Source organism: Seriola dumerili, unplaced genomic scaffold (assembly GCF_002260705.1).
Source record: "Seriola dumerili isolate Sdu_G_001 unplaced genomic scaffold, Sdu_1.0 BDQW01000166.1, whole genome shotgun sequence".
NCBI classification, from domain to species: domain Eukaryota; kingdom Metazoa; phylum Chordata; class Actinopteri; order Carangiformes; family Carangidae; genus Seriola; species Seriola dumerili.
This window is the reverse complement of record NW_019174421.1, coordinates 493,713-513,552: the sequence shown is the minus strand read 5'-3', so window position 1 is coordinate 513,552 and position 19,840 is coordinate 493,713. Positions and strand designations below refer to the sequence as shown.

The 19,840-nt window shown below is 47.7% G+C and overlaps 2 protein-coding genes and 1 non-coding gene across 3 annotated transcripts in view; all 3 read right to left on the bottom strand.

Annotated features, from left to right (window-relative positions):
- Positions 1-2,171, bottom strand: part of LOC111226838 — a 23,522-nt gene extending 21,351 nt beyond the window's left edge. The window contains exons 1-2 of the mRNA XM_022752132.1: positions 494-2,171; positions 32-367 (exon numbers count right to left, since the gene is read on the bottom strand). Coding sequence (XP_022607853.1) covers positions 32-367; positions 494-1,839 — 1,682 coding nt within the window. The 5' untranslated portion in view covers positions 1,840-2,171. The remainder of the gene's footprint in view (positions 1-31; positions 368-493) is intronic.
- A 561-nt stretch (positions 2,172-2,732) lies between these two features.
- trnas-uga lies at positions 2,733-2,814 on the bottom strand. Its single transcript has one exon. It is a non-coding gene; the product is annotated as a tRNA-Ser (tRNA).
- Positions 2,815-4,841: 2,027 nt separating this feature from the next.
- Positions 4,842-19,179, bottom strand: kpnb1 (karyopherin subunit beta 1). Its single transcript, XM_022752131.1, has 22 exons — positions 18,848-19,179; positions 17,872-17,930; positions 15,529-15,711; positions 15,240-15,440; positions 14,543-14,695; positions 14,316-14,375; positions 14,125-14,214; positions 12,949-13,059; positions 12,743-12,844; positions 12,426-12,650; positions 12,144-12,335; positions 11,564-11,694; positions 11,009-11,156; positions 10,815-10,886; positions 10,464-10,608; positions 9,838-9,920; positions 9,148-9,255; positions 8,572-8,715; positions 7,691-7,796; positions 7,162-7,276; positions 6,544-6,705; positions 4,842-5,789 (listed from the first exon to the last, which is right to left on the bottom strand). Coding segments are annotated over exons 1-22 (2,631 nt in total). The 5' UTR covers positions 18,888-19,179; the 3' UTR covers positions 4,842-5,788.
- Positions 19,180-19,840: the final 661 nt, after the last annotated feature.

Below are 19,840 nucleotides of genomic sequence, written 5' to 3'. Positions count from 1 at the left end.
GGGGTGGGCCCCCCCCCCCCCGTCCTCTTACCTGCTGCTGTCCTGCTCCGTGCTGCAGGTGGACCCCCACACGTCCAGCAGACTCCCCCCGGACGAGGTGGACGAGGCCAGGGACGGCCTCTTGTCCAGCAGTCCCCCCGACCCCCCACTGGAGCTCTTGGTTCTGAACAGCTTGCTGAGCCGGACCTTCAGTGACCCCCCTTTCCTTGACTTTCCCCGCGGCGTCTTCTCTCCCTCCCTCCCTCCTCCTCCTCCCACCTCCCCCTCCAGGACCACTAGGGGGGAGGCAGACCGCCCCGCTCCCCCCGAGGCCACACCGAGTTTGGGGGTGGTGGCGCGGCTCTGGGGCTGGGAGCGAGACTGGTGCTGGTGCTGCGGCCGGTGGCTCGGGTCGGGGAGGGGGTCAGGGGAGACTTGGAGACCACTGAGGGCTGCTGCAGCCTGGGGGGCCTGCGGGCGAACAGGGAGGTACGGACAGGGGGTAGTGGTGCTGCTGATGGGGGGGCGGGAGTCCACACATGGAGGTAGGGACACTGCAGCACCCAGGACAGCCAACGAGGACCGGCAGCTCTGGTCCGTGCAGACCCCCGCCTCCTCCGCCAGTCTGTGGACCTGCCTCATCAGACCGCTCAGAGTCCCGCTGGAGAACACCTGCCTAGCTCCCCCAGATGTCCCCCCACTGCCAACACCCCCCATCCTCTCTCCCTTCTCAGCGTCCCCCATGTCCCCTCCATCCCTGTCCCCATCCTCACCCAACCCCCCCACCTCTTCAGACCCCAGACCTTCTAGGACCAGCAGAGCGTCACTGGTCTCACTCGGGTCCTCGCCGGGACCTATGCCCCCCGACCCCGAGGCCAGGACGCTGTGACAGGAGCACCGAGGGAGGGGGAGCACCATCTCCTCTCGCCCACCTCCTCCTCCACCACCCTCCCTCCCCTCACCCAGCTGACCTAGCCTCCGGGCCAGGGCCAAGACCGGGTCCTCTCCCCCAGCGGAGCAGTTCTTCCTGGGCTCCAGCAGGCCGAGACGCAGGGCTTGGTCCAGCAGACCCGGGGGCCACTTAGCTAGTCGGTCTGTCAGCAGGCGGTGTCGGTGGCACAGGACTGACCCGGACTCAGAGTCCAGAGCCGGGACACCCTGCTGGGGAGTATGGGACCCATCGGTCCCTTTGGACAGTCTGAGGACCGGGTGCCACTGAAGCAGCTGCGGCTGCTGTGGTTGCAGGTTTTCCTCTGCAGATGGGATGCAGTGTGAGTTCTGGTCCTTCCCGCCTCCAGGCCCAGGACCAGTTGTTGTGCTGCCGGGACCCGTACCTGATCCGGGATCCAGCTGCTGTCTCTGTCTCTCTGCTTCCTCCTGGAGGAACCCCGGGGGCGGCTGCTCCAGCCCGCACTCCAGGATCCGGTCTCCGGACCGCAGCAGATTCTGAAACACCATCAGCTGCGCCCTCGACCCGTGCCCCCCCGAGCCGTGCCCGTGCGGCACCGGGAAGTCCACGAAGCGCTGGGCCGCTACGGCAAAGTCCTCGGGCGGCGGAGGGGACAGCGGCGCCTCGGAGCCCGGCGGAGCCTGCGTCAACACCAGCCCGCCGTCCAGCTCGCCTTTTCCGGGGAGCGGCGAGCTGTAGTGCGGGGAGGCCGAGCCGAGGCCTGCCGAGGGGCCGCTGGTGTCCAGATCAAACCCGCCGCCGCCGTGGTGTCCCAGCACGGCTTTAACGGGCCCAAACCCGCCGCCTCCGGACATCAGGTCGTCGGGCTCGTCCAGTCGGTCGTACTCGGCCGCGGACACGAGCCGCATCAGGACGAAGTCTGGAGACATTTCTTGCTGCGCGTCGTTCATGCTGACAGGCTAACGTTAGCTGCGCGGCTACACGGGCTCCGCGCTTACATAACACCGAGATAAATAAACGGCTGCGGAGCTAACGGCGGCTAGCGGCTGCATCCTCCCGCCGAGCTAACCGGGCAGCTCGACGGAACACCGACCGACGGCCATGTAACGTCCGGACCGGTTCGTGACGGTAACGGCTCCGCTGCACGAAGACAGAACATGAACAGACATGAGAAGCCCGCCCGGTGCCGCCGCTCGGTAACGTTAGCTAGCTGTTAGCCTCCTACCGACTCATCCTCCGGTCAGACAACACGGATGTGGTGAAGAGGTGGTGTGGGTGGGGGGTGGGGGGGCGCGGGGCGGCTGCGCAGCGTTGGCATCAATAATCGATCGGTGCTGATTGATAAATGGAGGCTCGTGCGCAGCGTGAACGATGGACCGAAACCGAAACCTCCACACAGCGGCACACTTCCCGGTACCGGAGAGCCTCCGTCACAGCCGGAGGTCTCTCTACCACCTCTCTCTCTCTGTCACAAACATCTGAGGCTCTGACTCAGTTACTAACATGATCGATTAATTGATTGTTCGGTCAAACTGTAGATAATAAAAGATGATCAGTTCAGGTGTCTTCTTCACATATTGTTGATTAACTGAATCTGATCAGTTCTGTGACGGACCAGGTGAGCTCACCTGTCCTGGCCCAACATCCACTCACTGAGCTTTCCACTGTTTCCCTGGTCTTCTTCAGGGACTGGAACTGTCAGGTGTCATCACGTGAGCGCAGTACAGGCCCTGGTCACACGACCACAGGTGTTGAATATTAGATTTATTTTATTTGATATTTTAAGTCTACAGATATCACGATTTTCCCGCCAAGGTTCATGTGTCTCCAAAATCAGATCCGTCGCTGCGAGCAGGGTTCGAACCTGCGCGGGGAGACCCCATTGGATTTCAAGTCCAACGCCTTAACCACTCGGCCATCACAGCTGCTGCTAGCTCTACCTGAGACCAGCTGATCCTGGACCAGGTGAGAGACCGGCTGCTGTTGGTCAGAGTTCAGATACCTTTCGACACTTTATTCAGTTTATTGTATTAAACCAGGACAGTGTGGGAAGCAGTTTTAGATAACATGTAATAATCACACTATTCTGACTAACATATAAAAATATATAATAATCTCCAAATGGAGTTTGGGAAAAATAATTTAACGCTTTTAGCAAAACACTTCATACATGAATGCCGGTTCTTAAAAACCACACCTATATTTGATGATATAAATAAAATAATATAAAATAAAAAATATGTGAAATGCTGCAATACTAATCTGTATGAATATTTATGCACTTTAATACCTGACTGACCGTTTTGTCCCTTTATGTTTATTTTATATGTATAATTGTTTATTCATTTTTGTTTTTCTTTAATTTTCTTTCCTCTGATCTTTCTTTCTATCCTTACATCTTCTCCTCAGTTGTTCCTATTGTTTTCTGCATTTATCCTTAATATGTTTTGTGCCTTTTTGACTGTTGCCAAGTATAAATAAATAAAGTAAAAAAAAAGAAAACCCACACAAAACAAAAAACGTCAAGACGTGAGATAACACAAACCGGAAGTACCACACTGAAAATACTCCCAAGAAAACTACCTGTGTCACATGACCCTCTGATTTGAGCATTCAATTCTACATCCTGTTCACAGAAAATATGTTATATGATATAATTGTACCAGGTTTCTGATTGTGTTTAACAAACATAAAATTAAACAAATGTGTCATAACGGTAATATTTCATGTACAAACATATATTAGAATTTACAGTCAACTTAATCTTCATCTTCAGCCTGACTTTTAATTAAATATAGTTTAGTCATTAGTCACTTAATTTTATTGTAATTATGGTCTAAATTGTATTTTATTACTAAAACTTAATTCAATTTCCAAAACCAGTGGAGAAAGATGAACTTGAGGCTTTAGGGCCACCTGGTAGTCAGGTGTTGAGGTTAATAGGTTAATGAGGTTTACATGGTGTAAGTAAAGTTTTGTCTACATGTGAAGAGGAAGTGAGCAGAGCAGACAGGATGTTGCTTTATTCTGAAGGGGATTAAAGCTCCGGACCCACTTGATCCAGGTGCCTGTAACAGCAAAAGGAATTATGGGAATTAAGGGTACAAGTGGAGTGTGTGGAGGACAAACATCTGAGGAGGTGTGGCTACACACCTGGGAAACTAAGTGCTTTATAGATTTTATTAGAGATTATAAATATTGAAACTAGTGAATCTGTCCGACAATTGTCCTTCACATCAGAAAAATAAACCATCTGATTCAAACAGCCCCCCCCCCCCAAAAGAAGCAGCAGCAGATCATTCAGTACAATATAGACTTTATTAGTTCACTAAAGTTGAATATGAAATAAAAAGCAGATCGGCTTTAAATGATTCACAATTCAGTAATAATCGAGTTGCCAGGTTCATCATGTCAACACCGGAAGTATGTTCCTCTCACAGCTGCCACACCTCCACAAAATAAAAGCCCTCCGTGGCTGGACACACTTCACTGTCAACTCAAAGTTAAATTTAAACTCCAGTTTTTTTTCCTCTGGTTTCATGTTTGATTATCGTTACTGAAAGTGAAGCGATCCAGATGTGGAGTGGTGGAGGCGGGCGGGTGGCACTGAGCGTGCTCGCAGGTTTCTGCAGCGTCTAAACTTCATGTCAGACGTGATTTTCAGACCAACTACAAACTCAACGTCCCAAAAAAAAAAAAAAAACCCCCGTCTGCGAGGAGCGACGGCCGAGCTGCTGCTACCAAACAAGCCATGAAGTGAGTTAAAAAACAAACAACAACAAAAAAAAATCATGGTTCTTTGTGGCGTCGAGTAAACAAACCAACAGTGGGAGGCGGCCACCGAACTCAAGAGCCAAAGTTCAGCTTCCAATCAGCAAAGTCCAGAACGTTTGATCAGTCCAGGAGTCCAACAGACGACAGGAAAGACCGAAATCACCAGAACTGCTTGGGGAATGTTTCATATCATTTTATTGTTTTTTTTTCAGCTTTATGTTCATCATAGCAATGGAAAAATATAACCTTATACAAACGTCTTCAATTCTCTGAATCTTTTTTTAAACAAGCAAAAACGGTGAGTGACCCGTCCCCAAACCAAGTGCAGCGGGAAATCAAAAGTGAAACGCTTCACCAGCAGCTCACACCGCTCGGGTCAGAGGTCGCTTTATTTTCCATTTGGCACTCGCTCCTCTGAGGATTCCCCGATGGGTTTGGACTTTTATTTTGAAGGAATTTAGTGCTGTTGTTGTTTGGAGCGTGGTACGCTGCAGACTGAGCAGGTGGAGGTGTTTGCGTCCGTCAGAGCTCCGTTGCTGTTTTTAGTGCTCGGAAGAAGAAGAAGAAAAAATAAGAGCAACAAAAATCTGAAGTTTTCCACAGAAGTCCACAAAGTCTCGGATCTGATTCCACTCAAGTCTTTTATTTTCTCGTCGTGTTTTTATCCATTTCCCCTCCTCCTCCCCTCCCCCCGCAATTGGGGGGGGGCGGCGGCAGGTCGGTGACGTCATCGTGATGTCGCAGGAGAGCCCAGCTACAGCGAGAGAGGTGGATTGTGGGAGGAGGAGGGGGGTGGGCTCGAAGGTGAGTTTGTTTTTATTTGAAAGGGGGGAGGGGGGGAGTCAGAGTCCAGTCCACAGGCCATCCAGAAGGAGGAGGAGGGGAGAGGAGGGGGTAGTCGTCGCCTGCTGGATCTGAGGGTGGTGTGATGTCATCATCTCTCGCTCGCTCGCTCATTCGCTCACACGTCTCTCTCTCTCTCACACACACTCATCTCACTCGACTTCTGCTTCGACCGGACGCTCGAGACAAAGACAGAAGAGTTAATTCCAGTGGGGCAATTTGTCCTCATTGTTCACTGATGTCGATCTCTCAGCTCTCTCTCTTTTCCCCGACCAGCAACAATCTGAAAAAGTAGAAGAGGCAGCGATGAGACTCAGACCCTGAGTGCTGCTCTCGGAGGTCGAGGTCATACATCACACATTAGACCAATAAACACACTGCTTAGGTACAGAGTCCAGGTGTGTCATGTGACCAGCTGCTGCTTTACTGGAGAATTAAAGTGATAGTTCAGGTGACCAGACGTGGGGTTGTGTGAGGTCGTCATGTTCAGTCGGTGTGTTTCCTGCAGTAGATTCAGTTTCGAGGAGCAGCAGGAGGACCGGTGCGCTAGCAGAGTGATGAGCTGCTGTGGGCGGGGCCAGAAGAAAACACCTGTTTATAGAACACTTTAAAAAAAAAAAAAAAAAAAACGGCCACTGAAACACTAACATCTGTTTAAATGAAGCTTCATGTATAATATTTTCATCTTTATTTTCCCGCCAAAACAAAGTGAAGTTTAGCTCTTTCTGATTCGCTCAGCTGACCATAGTGCACTCTGTAGGTGCTCGTGCGTAGGAATACAGTAGTTCAGCGGTTGAGAAAATGTGTCAAAGGAAAGTTCTGTTTTCACAGGAAGATAAAGCGCTGAAAATATTCTACATGAAGATTATTCTAAACAGATGTTAGTGTTTCAGTGACGTCTTTTAAAAGTGTCTAAACCAGGTGTTTTCTGCTGGCCCCGCCCACAGCAGCTCATCACTCTGCTAGTGTGTGTACGTGCATATACATGTGTGTGTATGCATACACGTGTGCGTGTGTGTGTGTTGTGTGTGTCTGACCAGGCCTGGCTCTTGAGCTTGCGGAGCTCCTTGGTGGCCCAGGTGGCCAGCGTCTTGGTCTTGTTGGTTTTGGAGCGTCGACCCTCCGTCAGCAGGTCGTTGATGAGCGGACGAACCTCGACCAGCTTCATCACGTCTTTACCGAACGCTGTGCACAGGTCGCTGAGAACACACACACATACACACGATATCAACACAGGTCAACAACAAACAACTGAAAGTCGAGGAAAAACAGGAACCTTAAAACAAAGTGGAAAAAACTTAATTATAAATGACTAAAAAGGAAGAAGAAACATCTGAACCGAACGAGAAACTGATGATGTGAAACTAAATTAACTTTTTTTCCTCCTTTCATTTGCACTTTTCAGTTTTTATTCTGGGTAAAATTCATCCTTCATAAAAAGGATGATCGAGGCAAAAACCCAGATGTTTGTGACTCAGAACATCTGGAACTGTTTGAAAGCACCTGGGCAGCTGATTGGAGGAACCATCTGTCAATCACGTCAGTGTGTGTGTGTTGGTCTCAGATGTTGTGGTTGGTCGTACATCACACTGTCAGAGTGGTGCATGATTTCTCTTCACAGACCAACAAACACACCTGAGACACCTGAGACTCACCCGATGAGTCCGGCTGCGTTGGCCACCACTCCGTCAGAGTGGTCCTCATCCTCCGCTATGTGATGGATGAAGGAGAGGATGAACTCCACCCGAGGCTGCACCAGCATCACGTCAGCTACAGGGAGGGGACAATGAGTAGAGGAAGGGAGGGAGATAAGGGAAGAGGTGAGGACACAGAGCAGGAGGAGGGTAAGGACAGAGGAAGAAAGGAAAGGAGGGAAGGGTGGCCAGTGAGGAAGGAGATGAGTAAAGAGGAGAGAGAAGGGAGGGAGGGGAGGAAATCAAAACATATCAACAGGTTGCTGTGGCTCGGATCACCACTGCTGTTTGTTTGTTTGTTTGTTTGTTGGGTCCCGCAAAACCAGGAAGCCATTTTTATTGAGGCTTCAGCCTGAAGCTTCCTGAGTGAAAAAGACCCGAGTTTCTCTGCGACGTCGTAAAATCCTCCTGATCCACTGCAGCCAGGAGGAGGAACCGACGTCGGCTCAGGAGGGTGTGGTCATGTGGTCAGAGTGTGTGCGTCTCTTACGGTGGACGTTCTCTTGGTCCCCCTTCAGGCCCTGGATGATCCCGGTGTAGGCCTCCAGACAGCCCTCCCTCAGCTCGTTGAGGTAGTCCACCATGTCGTAGTCCGTCTGAGAGCGGGGGAGGAAACAGACGTCAGACGACAAGCTCATCAGAGTCAACAAAATGAGCTCCGCCTCCTTCACCATCATATGGTCCTATCACACTCGTATGTTCTAAATCTCACAGTACACCTAACAGCATGTGACCACTATCATGTGACCCTCAGTAAAATCACTTTGTTCTGTGGTGAGTTCAAGGTCGCTGCGTGATAAGATGCAGACAGACACGGACAGAGAAAACAGAAGTGAGAAAAAGCCATAAGTCTGTTATTGTCATTTATTTCCCACAATGCTCCTCTCGCGCCGTCTGCACGCAGACAGGTGTGTGAGTGAGTTACTATGGTTACCGCGATGCCCTGAAACTTTCTCATGATTCTGTAACAGGTTTCAGGTTCATATGCTTTGACCACAATCATGAATGTGATTGAACTCCATGAAGGAACAGGCTGGATGTGACTGATCAAAGCTGCTCTACTTCCTGTCAGAGGACTTGATCAGTGTGTGGAGGTCTCAGATTAACGTGGTTGGTTTTACATCATGGTCAGAGTGGTGCATGATTTATCATCACAGACCTCACACACACACACTACAAAAAAGCTTCAATGACTCAATTTATTTAATTATTATGAAACAGTTTTAGATTTTATTTCATGTTACAGGTTAAAAGTCAAATAAAAATTTAAACAATGAAATATTTAATTGATTCTTGAATCGTGTGTGTGTGTGTGTGTGTGTGTGTGTGTGTGTGCGTGTGTGTGTGCGTGTGTGTGTGTGTGTCGTCTACCTTGTCGACTTGAGCCTGTGACGCCTGCTGCAGCGTGTCCAGGACGATGTCCAGGTATTTCTTAAACTCTCCTCCAATGGCCAGAGCGATGTCACCGAACGCCGAGAGGATCTGAGGCTTCACCGACCGGTGGACGTTCTCGTTCTGAGGACACACACACACGATGAAGCAACAACAAGAGGATCATGTTCAGTGGAGGGAGGAGAAGAGAGAAGGAGAAACAGATGATTAAACACAGTAGATTAAAGTAAACGAGGCTGCTGAGCTCCTGATGTGATTAATTACTTGTCATTAATGTAAACGTACAGATTCCTTATTGTCTGGTTTACATTTGGAAATAGATCATTTAATCAGTCAACACTGAACATGGTCCAGAAAACCACAGAAGAAGACAAACAGGAAGTGTGGAGGTCTCAGATTAACGTGGTTGGTTTTTACATCATGGTCAGAGTGGTGCATGATTTATCATCACAGACCCTCCCCACACACACACACACACACACACACACACACACACACACACTGAATGTACAGGACAGAGGGGGGAGACAGCAGAGGGAGGGGGAGGTTCCTCACCCCGAGGTTCTCCAGCAGCAGCTGCATGATCTCGTCACAGTAAGGCAGGATGTTGGACATCAGAGCTCTGCACAGGTCACACACCAGACCCACCGCCGCCAGACACACCTGTGACATCATCATCATCATCATCATCATCATCATCATCATCATCATCATCATCACACTCCTACAACACCATCAATGTGAATATTGATCTTCTGCTGAAATAATGTGTTAGAGATGGACATGTATCTGTTGGTGTGAGGGACAATATTCTGTCATGTCTGTCCACACTGAATCTACTTCCTGTTTCCTCCTGTTTAAGGTTCAAGGGTCAAAAATGACCACAGCTCCAGACTGAGGAGATTGTTAAAGCCCCTGGAGAGTAATTAGTGATTGGGTTTGGAAACTAAACGGACTTTACCCCCACTAGTGACACATGACAGTGACTTATGATACAGATGAACTGCAGCGCCCCCTGTGGATGACACTGTCCACATTTACATCTTGTCTGATGCATTCAAGAGCTCTGACAGATTCCTGCTCAGGTCTATGGTTTAACAACACAACCAACACAAGGTTCAGTCTGTTACCAGGTGATTAACAGCTGATTAACAGCTGATTAACAGCTGATCAATCAGCTGACGTCAGTTTGAATGAGGAGCAACAACAAGAAGCTCAGAGACTGGACCTGGATCAGAGTCCTACCTGATACTCAGCGTAGTTCTTCAGTCCGATGCCCAGGAACGGCTTAAAGGCGTCCATGTACTTCTGGAAGTCGCTTCCCAGAACTGGAACACAAACCAACAGTCACCATGAAAACAGCACCGCCATGTGGTGGTTTCACACAGTCCAAGTTTCAACTGTCAGATCTGAACCAGTCTGATGAAGTCCTGACCCAGAGTCTGATCTGAAGCTGGTGGAGTCATGTGACTGTATGATCTCATACTGTGATGATTTCCAGAACAAGCAGGAACCAATCATATTATTATAATATTATTAATATTCTGTCTGTATATATAGGTGCACATGTATCTATCACCACATTATTACTGTTATCATTATCACCATTATCAATATTTATTATTATCATCATCAATATTAGATACAACCTACTCTCATTAGAACATCCCAAAGACACAAACTCATTCTGGCCTCTTCATTATAATTTGTAGAAATTATAATTAATATCTGTGTAAAACTAAAGATAATGAGAGCATCGTCACCGAGACCAAACATAACCAAGGTTACAGTCAAATCTGAATAATATGGTGTGTGTGTACCTGCAGTGTGTGTGTGTGTGTGTGTGTGTGTGTGTGTGTGTGTGTGTGTACCTTCCACCAGTGTGGACACGGCCATCAGAGCATCCTCCTGAACGCCTCCGGAGCCGGCGGTGCTCTGAAACATCCTCAGCAGAGACGCCATGACCACGTCTGAGATCTGCAGAGCATCCTGATGCTGAACTTTACGAAGAACATTCTGGAACAAAACAGGAAACAGACTTTTATTTTGAAACTGCTCCCGTTAACTGTCACAATAAGATCTTATAGCTCAGTAAGTACAGTATAAGTAATTACTGATGTGTTTTTACACTCAATGTAAAGATGGGGACCTGAAGTGAAGTGACACATCAGAGTATCACAGTATCAGAGTGTGTGATCGACAGCTCAGGTGTGTGGCCTCACCTGTAGAGTGGCACACAGCAGTGACTGCAGGTCGTTGAACTGGATTCTGTCTGAGGTGCTCTGGATGTGAGACTGTGGACACAGAGGACAACCTGTTACTGCTCCCAGCACAGCTTCATACAGGTGATCACAGTCTGTCTGTGCTAACATTAACCCCGCCCCCTGATCCTGCACCTGTCTGCTCTGTGACTCACCTCCATCTGCAGGACCTGCTGCAGTCTCTCCATGATGACCAGGGTTGTTTTCTGGACAGCAGGGTAACAGTCCTTGGCGCTGTTCTTGACGATCTCCATCAGAGCCTCGTAGGCGGCCGAGCGCAGGTTGTTCTGGTGACCATCGGGCCTGGACAGGAGACACAGGACCAATCAGGGACCACCAGGATAAAGGCATGCTCAGTGTTCAGTGCGCTTGTGAAACATGTTCAGAAGCTACAAAATAAAACTCAACATCTGTTTAAAAAGTGCTGTCATTTCATTTTTGGGTAAATTCAGTATTTTACAAGCCCCTCCCCTCAGCTGATAAAATAAAAACAAAAAGATAAAACCGTCGTGTTGATTCTGTCTCAGTCGTTTCTCATCAGTGTTTGTTTCTGCCGCAGATTGTTATTTTAAACTTTCCTCTTCAAACTGAAACCAGGAAGTCCTGCAGCAGGAAACTGTCTCACCACAAACAGTGTGCGATACTGCGACAGCAGTCCTACAGAACAACATCACACCGCTTCACTTTGTATTCATTTCCCATCAGCCCACCTGTCTGTGGTCTCCAGGAGCTTCTGGACGATGATCTCAAAGGACGAGGAGAGACAGTAGGTGCTGGGCTCCTCCTGGTCCTCTGCGGCGTCTGTGGCTTCGTAGGCCGCCTCAGCCAGAGAGGAGAACGCCTGACAGGAGAGAAACCACAGTCAGTCCTGTGTCAGCCAATGAAAACAAGCTGTGAGCTGCATGTGACACACTGATGAATCCAGGGCTGAACAGCTGATCAAAAGATTATCAAAATCATCACGTCAATATCCAAATCACAGCAGCTGCAGTTCCCTGGTAGAAAGTAAACCGTGTCTCGACATTATGAATGAAGCACTGTGACATCGCAGACTGGCCACACCCACAAATATTCTCCAGATGTTTGAGCATCATTTTTATCTTGTTAAAGTCTGAATTTTTTTTTTACTGCTCAGCTCTGATGAATCTGCAGCTCAGGTCAGTTACTGTGTGTGTGTGTGTGTGTGTGTGTGTGTGTGTGTGTGTGTGTGTGTCCATCCACACTAACACTGTATCTGACAGGTCCAGTTCACCCCCCCACCCCACCCCCGTGTCAGAGCGCAGGTCTCACCCAGCAGACATTGGACGCCACCCTGGGCTCCGCCCCCAGACCCTCGATCAGACACTGCAGCAGGGGGGCCAGGTAGACCTCGTTGATGGCGGCTTCAGGCAGCAGCTCGCAGATCCTCCCCACCGTCCACGCCGTGGTGTCTCTCACCACCACACTGGGGTCCTTCATCAGCTCGATCAGGGTCGGCATCGCCTGGGGGGGGTGGAGAAAGAAAACTGCTTCAAACAGACTGAACAGTAACCAGGTAACCACTGGTTAATGACTGGTTAGTTAGCGACTGACCTGTATGACGAGCGGTTTCAGCTGGTTGAGTTCAGGCCCCTCCAGGATGGATCCGAAGGCCATGACAGAGGCGTCGCGGTAGCGCCAGTCGGGGTGTTTGATGTGTTCTTTGATGAAGGGCAGAACGTGAGGAACCACGTCGTCCTCGCAGCAGGTCGCCAGCAGCATCAGACACACGCCCGCCGCCTTACACGGGTTCCAGTCGTCATCGTCATCATTCTCGTCCTGGAGAGCAAGAGGAAGTGAGACGACGCTCCCACAGGAATAAACCACTCGATGAGGAGGAGGAGGAGGAGAGACTTCCTCAGGTGTGTTACCTGTTTGGTGAGGGTCTGGGTGAGGATGGGGACCAGGTACTGCAGGGCCCCTTTGGCGTAGAATTTACTGGTGTGCTCTGGGGGACGTCCCTGCTCCGAGGCCTGCCATTGGACGACAAAAAGGAACAAACCAAAAACCAGTCAGGGGTGGGGGGGTTAAACAAACCTGGACTTAAACTGTTCAAACAATAAAAGTTCCCACAGACCTCTGAGGCCTCGATGGCCAGGTCCATCTCTTCATCACAGACGTTGGACCAGAACTCGATGCCCTGCAAGGCCACCTCATCGATGTCACTCTTCATCGCCTCGATGGTGATCTGACAGAACAGAGAGGAGGATGAAAGAGGAAGAGAAGGAAAAAGGAAGGAAGTGCAGAGGAAAACACAAACAAAGGAAATTAAGCATCAAACTCCAAATTTTATTCAGAGCTGCTGTAAAAACATGAATTTAAGACGGGCTGATGACACCGTGGCTAGCTGGTTAGCATGCTAACATCAGTAGAAGGAAAAAATTAGTTTGGCAATGTCACAGTGACCTTTGACCTTTCACCACCAAAGTCTATAATCAGTTCATCATTGAATCAAATGTGAAAAGTTTCCGTCCAGATGTTCATGAGAATGAGACAACCTGAAAACAGCTGCATCTACCTCACTTCATTTATTTTCACTTTATTTCATGTTTTTTTGTAAAACATCTCACTGCTCATTAACCCTTATTTTTATATTGTAATCCTTTACTTTTGCTTGTTACATGTTTTCAATCTGGCAGGAAGAATCTTTTTCAAATTTTCCAATGAAATGAAGAAAAACAAAAAGGTTTTATTTTTCTCTCTCAATAAATCTAATTATTATAACAATAACACAAGCTGTCAGCTGTTCTGTCACTAGTAGAGTATGGCATCACGTCATGAAAAAACAATGAAGTACCTTTTTCCATCAGTTTTAAAAAACAGCAAATAAAAATGTGAATTTGCCAAAAATCAAAACAAAATCCTTTAGTCACTTTCTTCCTACTTTTCTCGTTTTTAAACAAACTAAATAATAGATTAAAAATTCGTCAACAACTTTGACAAATATTTTGTGACAATCTCTTCCAAAGATAGAAGCGTGGACTTCATTTATTTATTTTCTTCTGAATAAAGTTTCGTATTTGTAAATATTTAGATTAAATTTGTCACTTTCCTCTAAACTCAAATAAATCATGTCATCAGTCTGACACTATCTGCTGCCATCAGTTACTAAGCTGAGAGCAGCGCTTGTCAGGGTGTTTATTTACAGGTAAACAGCGATCTGACGCCTCTGTACGGGAGAACAAAGAACCTCGAACTGGAGGAGAAAATAAAAAGTGAAGCCAATATGAGGCCGAGCCACATGTCGTCTTACCGCGAACAGAGCAGGGCCCATGTACGTCTCCATGTACTGATAATACAGAGACATGATCTTCACCAGGTTCTGTAAGGCCGCCACACGCACCTGAAAACACAACACAGAGAGAAACACACAACGTCCACATGTAAAAAACTTACAGATCAGACAGGAAGTTAAAAACACTGCTCCCTCCTGATGGTACTCACTCTGGTGTCTGGACACTGTGTCGCTTCACAAACCACCTGCATGATGAAATGTCTCTCCGTCTGAAAACAGTGTGGAGACACATTTTTAAAAACCTACGTCATCTTTAGATTAAACATCATCCACACACTTATATTTCTATTGTATGTATTTAGTCTGATGGGACAGAGTGTGTGTATTTATTCTGATGGGACAGAGTGTGTGTGTGTGTGTGTGTACATCTGTGTACCTCCTTGTCGAAGTTGGCTTTGGTGAACTCCAGAGAGTTGAGCAGGGCGTTGGTAGCAGCCAGTTTGACGTTGTTACTGGGCTCCTCCTTCCTCATGCCCTGAATGATGGCTGTCAGGATCTGGTTGGCATTTTCCTGCAGCTGCTCCGGGTCCTGAAGAAACAACACCGGGTTAATCATCATCATCATCATGCTAGCACTAACCTAAATATTTCAGCTTTAAAATACAAACCAACACTTGAAATGCCGTCGTCATGTGACTTGAAGTCACGTGGACTCAAAGTTTAGTGGTTACCAGGTCAAGTCAGATGTTTTCAGTGATTTCCAAGTGGATTTAAGGACAGTGACTGTGAGAACAGGGGAGGTGGTCTCTGACACCACTGCTGTTCAAACGGCACATGAGCAGGAATGAGATGAATTTTTCTCTGTAATTTTGAGATATCGTCCTTGGAAGTTTTCTCAAAACACTGTCATTTTAGAGTAATTAGTCGCCTGCTGTGTTTCCATTTAATTAACGATTAGCCAATTATTAATAGAGGAATAATGATTTCCTTTGGTTTGAATGGAGATCCTTTAGAAGAAATTCTCTTTTCTTGTGATCTAATGTTCTTAAGAGCGTGGATTGATGAGGGAAAAATTATTATTATTTTAGCATAAAACGGAAACAAAAAGTGAAGTGTGTTGCGTGTTCACTCACAATGTCCTGGCAGATGTATCCGATGGCCTCCAGCGTGGACTCCTTCATGTGTTCGGTGCTGGAGGGGTCCGTGACATTGGCCACCAGCTGTGGGATCAGCTCGGGCCACTGGTTAACGGGAATCTCTGCACAGGCGATCCCAGCGACGCACTGCGATGCCGAGCTGGGCCGGTACGTCTCCGTGCCCAGAGTCTGTAAAACCTGAGAGACAGAATGAGACGGAGGCGGTCGGACACATGATGATTAACACCAGATAGATAAAACCCTGAGGACGTTTTCTAGTCCTTACGTAGTTCTTGATCTCGCGGCGAGCGTTGGCGTCGATGGCCAGCCATCTCTGCTGGTACTGCGTCTTGACATCGGGGTCTTTGGAGGTCAGAGAGTTCTTCACCTGCAGACCGGCAGCAACTCGAGCCACCTGAGTGTTCCCTGGGTTCGCCAACACTTTGGACAACTCCACCAGGAATGTGGGCTGGGGGAGGATGAGGGAGGGAGGGAGGGGGCATTAAGATCAGAGAAAATGCTGCAGAGGACACACGACGGCTGAGTGACAGCTGACTGTCTCACACTGGGCCTTAAACACAAATAACCTTTATAAAACTTTAATTATGTCCATCACTGATTATCTGATCAATTATCTCTTCAATTAATTATTTGGTCAATAAAACAAAAACAGTGAAAAACGTCCGTCACAGTTACAGATATTTGGTTCAGTATCAGAACAAGCCAGCAACGTTTACACTTGAGAACTGGAACCAGTTGATTTTTAGTGTTTCTGCTTGAAAATGATCAGAATAGTTGGATATTAATTTTGTGTCTGTTGACTTTGATTGAAAATGAATCCACCTGGTTTCAACAGACAGGGCTGACTCTAGTTTACACTGAGCGTCACGGCAGAGCAGGAAACGTCTGAGGATGTCAACCACGCGTCGATATCTCTGAAACACTGAGTGCTGCATCATCACACTAATGCACCACTGACAGAGCACAGATAAAGTCAGTTTGTCTTTACTGACCTCCCTCCATGTCTCATCATCATCCTCCTCTGCAGCTCAGTCAGAAGAGCTCTTTACACCCACAGCACTGAAACACCTGACAGGCTCCTCTCTCTGTGTTAAAGGGACAGTTTGACATTTTGTGAAATGAACTCTTCAACCTTTTCTCTCTGGGTCACTTCCTTTTTGATTCAGGTTCTTCATCCTGTTGGATCTATCTGCCCCTTCCTGTTCGTACCTGCTGTATTTCTGTGGACATGTCCGTTAGGAGAGCTCTCTCTGGAAGCAGTACTCACTTCATATTGATTCTTATTGTGCAGAAATATCAGTTTTATAACATTTATTTTGTATTTTGTTGCACTATGTTTGTTCTCCTGTTGGTACTTCCTGTTTAAACTCTTGTACCGGATCAGAGAGAACAGCTGACTACACTTCATCAGAAAACACAGATCGCACTCATGACACTAGATCTTGAACATGTGGCAACATGGATAAAATCCTCCATCACACTTAATCAATACTATATAGTGATGTCAGTATATATGATGACACAGTTAATCTTACGAAACATGAATTGAGAAACTGTTTATGGATAAATTGACCAGATAAGAAATCTACAAAAAAAAATTTAACCAATAAAATCTAATATTGAACATAAACAGCCGTCCTTAATTAGCAACACAACACACAATGACCCGACACAGCTGGGGACATTACAGACACTGTTGACCTCTGAGAACATGAGGTCACATCTGTCCAAACTAGAGACTGTTCAGGCTCAGGTTGATGTGAACTGTCACACCAGTTCATATGATGCAGTGTATTTTACCAGGAGTTCAAAATAACACAAATTTCAATAAATTATACAGAATAATTAAAGCTATGAATACAGATACATGCCAGTGTCCCAGCAGTTAACATTAACTACATAACTCAGTTCAGTTGTTCACTGACTTCTACCTTCAATAGTCTGCAAATGACAAAAACACATTTCCATTCAGAGTTGGAGCTCAGTTCAAAAACAAGTATCATTATAGTATTATTACAGATACATTATAAACAGGACTCTCATCGATTTTCCTGTGTTTTCTATCTACTGTACCTGTCAATGACAGTTTGTCAGATTATCATCCAGTTCCTGCTTCTCAGATCGTCATTTACTGGTTTTATTGGTCCAATCACAGTAAACTGAATATTTTGAACTGTGCATCAAACAAACCCAGACTTCACTTCAGACTCAGATACTGTGTTGAGCATTTTTCACTGTTTTTAATATTTTCAGAAGAAAACATTTTATAAATCATAGTCAGATTTACGTTCATTTAACCAGGCAAACTGAACTCAGACCGAAGCCCTCACCACATCAGACGGGTGTAGCTGTCTCGATGAACCGCGGCCAACAGGCTGTGTGTGTGTGTGTGTGTGTGTGTGTGTGTGTGTGTGTGTGTGTGTGTGTGTGTGTGTGTGTGTTAATGGAGGGGGGTGGGGGGTGGAGGCAGCAGCAGAGGAAAAGCCGGGCCCGGGGGGGGGGGCTCCAGCTGTCTTCAGTTCCATCCACGCTGCTACCTGTCTGTAGCGGCCAGTTAGCTTCCCCCTCCACCCTGACCGGTAACACCACCGTAAACCACCGCACTCACCAGGTTCTCTATCGCCGCCTGCTCCAGAAACTTCTGTGCCGCCTCCAGTTCATTCCGATCTGGGGAGAGAGGGGGGAGGAGGGGGAGAGGGGTGATTCAGTGTAATGCTAGCTAATTAGCCGACATATATGGTTAGCACGCAGGCTAACACACGAAGGTATGAGCCTTAAACTGGGCGGTTAAACTGGTCCGGCAGCTCTCTAAACACAACACACTCATTATCACGAGCATTTTCCGTGAGTGCAGTGAGAGAAGGAGTGCCGCTAACTTCGCCGGTGACAACAACGGGTCCGGCTGCAGAGACACGCCGAGCCTCCAACGTGTGTGTTAGCCACCGTTAAGCAAGCTGTTCTTGTTTAGCATGCTAACATTAGCCGGTGCCAGAAGTGACTGAAATAAAGTTTAGTGGACAAACAGCAAACCGGTTAAAACAACGTTAACTCAGCGTGAAGCGGATGGAGCTGTGTAATGCAGCAGACGGGAGCGGCTCTTCCCTCCTCTCAGCGGCTCTAGAGTAACGTGAGCCGGGACAGGCGTGCGAGGAGGTGGCCGACAGTTTGAATGATACAAGCTAACGGCTAACGAGCTAGCAAAGCGGCTACATTAGGCATGGGCAGGGTCGGTATTGCTATTCTGCTACACCCAGCCGCCATGTCCGTCTCCACCAGGGGAAATCTACTTTAATGTGATGTGACGACGCATCTAGAGTTCATCTCAGCGGACGTACGGGTTAATTACACTGATACACAGCGATTAAACTCCGGACAGAGTGCTAAGTCAGCAGCGGTAGTTGAGGCCGTAGTGTTAGCAGGGCTAGCATCCAGAGCTAGCAGCCCGCTAGGAAGGGAGGCATTTCCCTCCTTCAAACTTTCACCGGTTCACCGGAGCCACCCAACGCCGCGCCAGCACAGCACCAACCACCCCGAAATGCAGCCTGAGAGCCCGGGTGCGTTCTGTGTGCGGTGGCGGTACTCACCTGGAGAGACCGTTTTCTCGAGGATCGTGATGAGCTCCATTCCGTCCCCGGCGCGCTCTCTTCACTCGGACGGTGTCGGTTGCCGCGCAGCACTCACAGCGGGATTATATTTCTTCCACGGGGCTCGGTCGGTGCCAGTCACGGGGCGGGTTCTGTCGGCGAGGAAAGAGGCGGAGGTCTCCCGGTGCTAGGTCGGTGTTTTTCACTCGGATGGTGTGGGAAACCTTAACGGCCGTGGTGCAGAGTAACGTCTCGCAGCTTCTCCGCCGCCCGTTTGCATCCTGTGTTGTCGGGAGGGAAAGGGCCGCGCGCTTCTCTCCCGCGGAGGGATATCACGCACTGTGACGGCGACGTGCTGCATTCAGGACCGTCGGACATTTTAACACAGTGCGACAGGGGTTGAAAGTAACTGTGTACTTTTACTCAAGTATAACTTCAATGTACTTGTACTTTACTTGAGTGTTTGCATTTTATTTGATTTCAGACGGAAAACGGTACTGTACCTTTTACTGCACGGGATTTAGGCGATTTGGCAGCTACAGTAACTGTTTTTTTTTACGTACAGATACGACAAACATAAAATTGAACACACTGTAAAATATTAAACTGGTGGGCCCCAGTTCTTAGGGTTTATGACCCAGTACTCAGATCCTTGACTTAAGTAAACGTACTAATACAACAACTTAGAAATACTCATGTAAAATCCCTACTAAAGTAAAAGTACACAAGAATTATCAATACAATAAACTTAAAGTATCAAAAATAAAAGTACTGCAAAAAAAGGGGCCTATATAATTATTATAACATGATTAACTTATTAATCCTGAGGCATCATTTTACTGTTGTAGCTGCTCCAGGTGGAGCTGCTTTACCTACATCATGTACACTGGTTCCCAACCTACAGGTTGGGCCCCTCCAAAGGGGTCAGCAGGTAACTCTGAGGGGACATCAGATGATTCATGGGAGAGAAGAAACAAAGTTCAGATTCACTGA

Coding starts and splice junctions, on each gene's coding strand:
- kpnb1 (XM_022752131.1), bottom strand. CDS start 18,887: ATGGAGCTCATCACGATCCTCGAGAAAACGGTCTCTCCAG. Junction 14,215..14,315: donor CACAGTGTCCAGACACCAGA/GTGAGTACCATC, acceptor TTGTGTTTTCAG/GTGCGTGTGGCGGCCTTACA. Junction 10,609..10,814: donor TGCTGTGTGCCACTCTACAG/GTGAGGCCACAC, acceptor GTTTTGTTCCAG/AATGTTCTTCGTAAAGTTCA.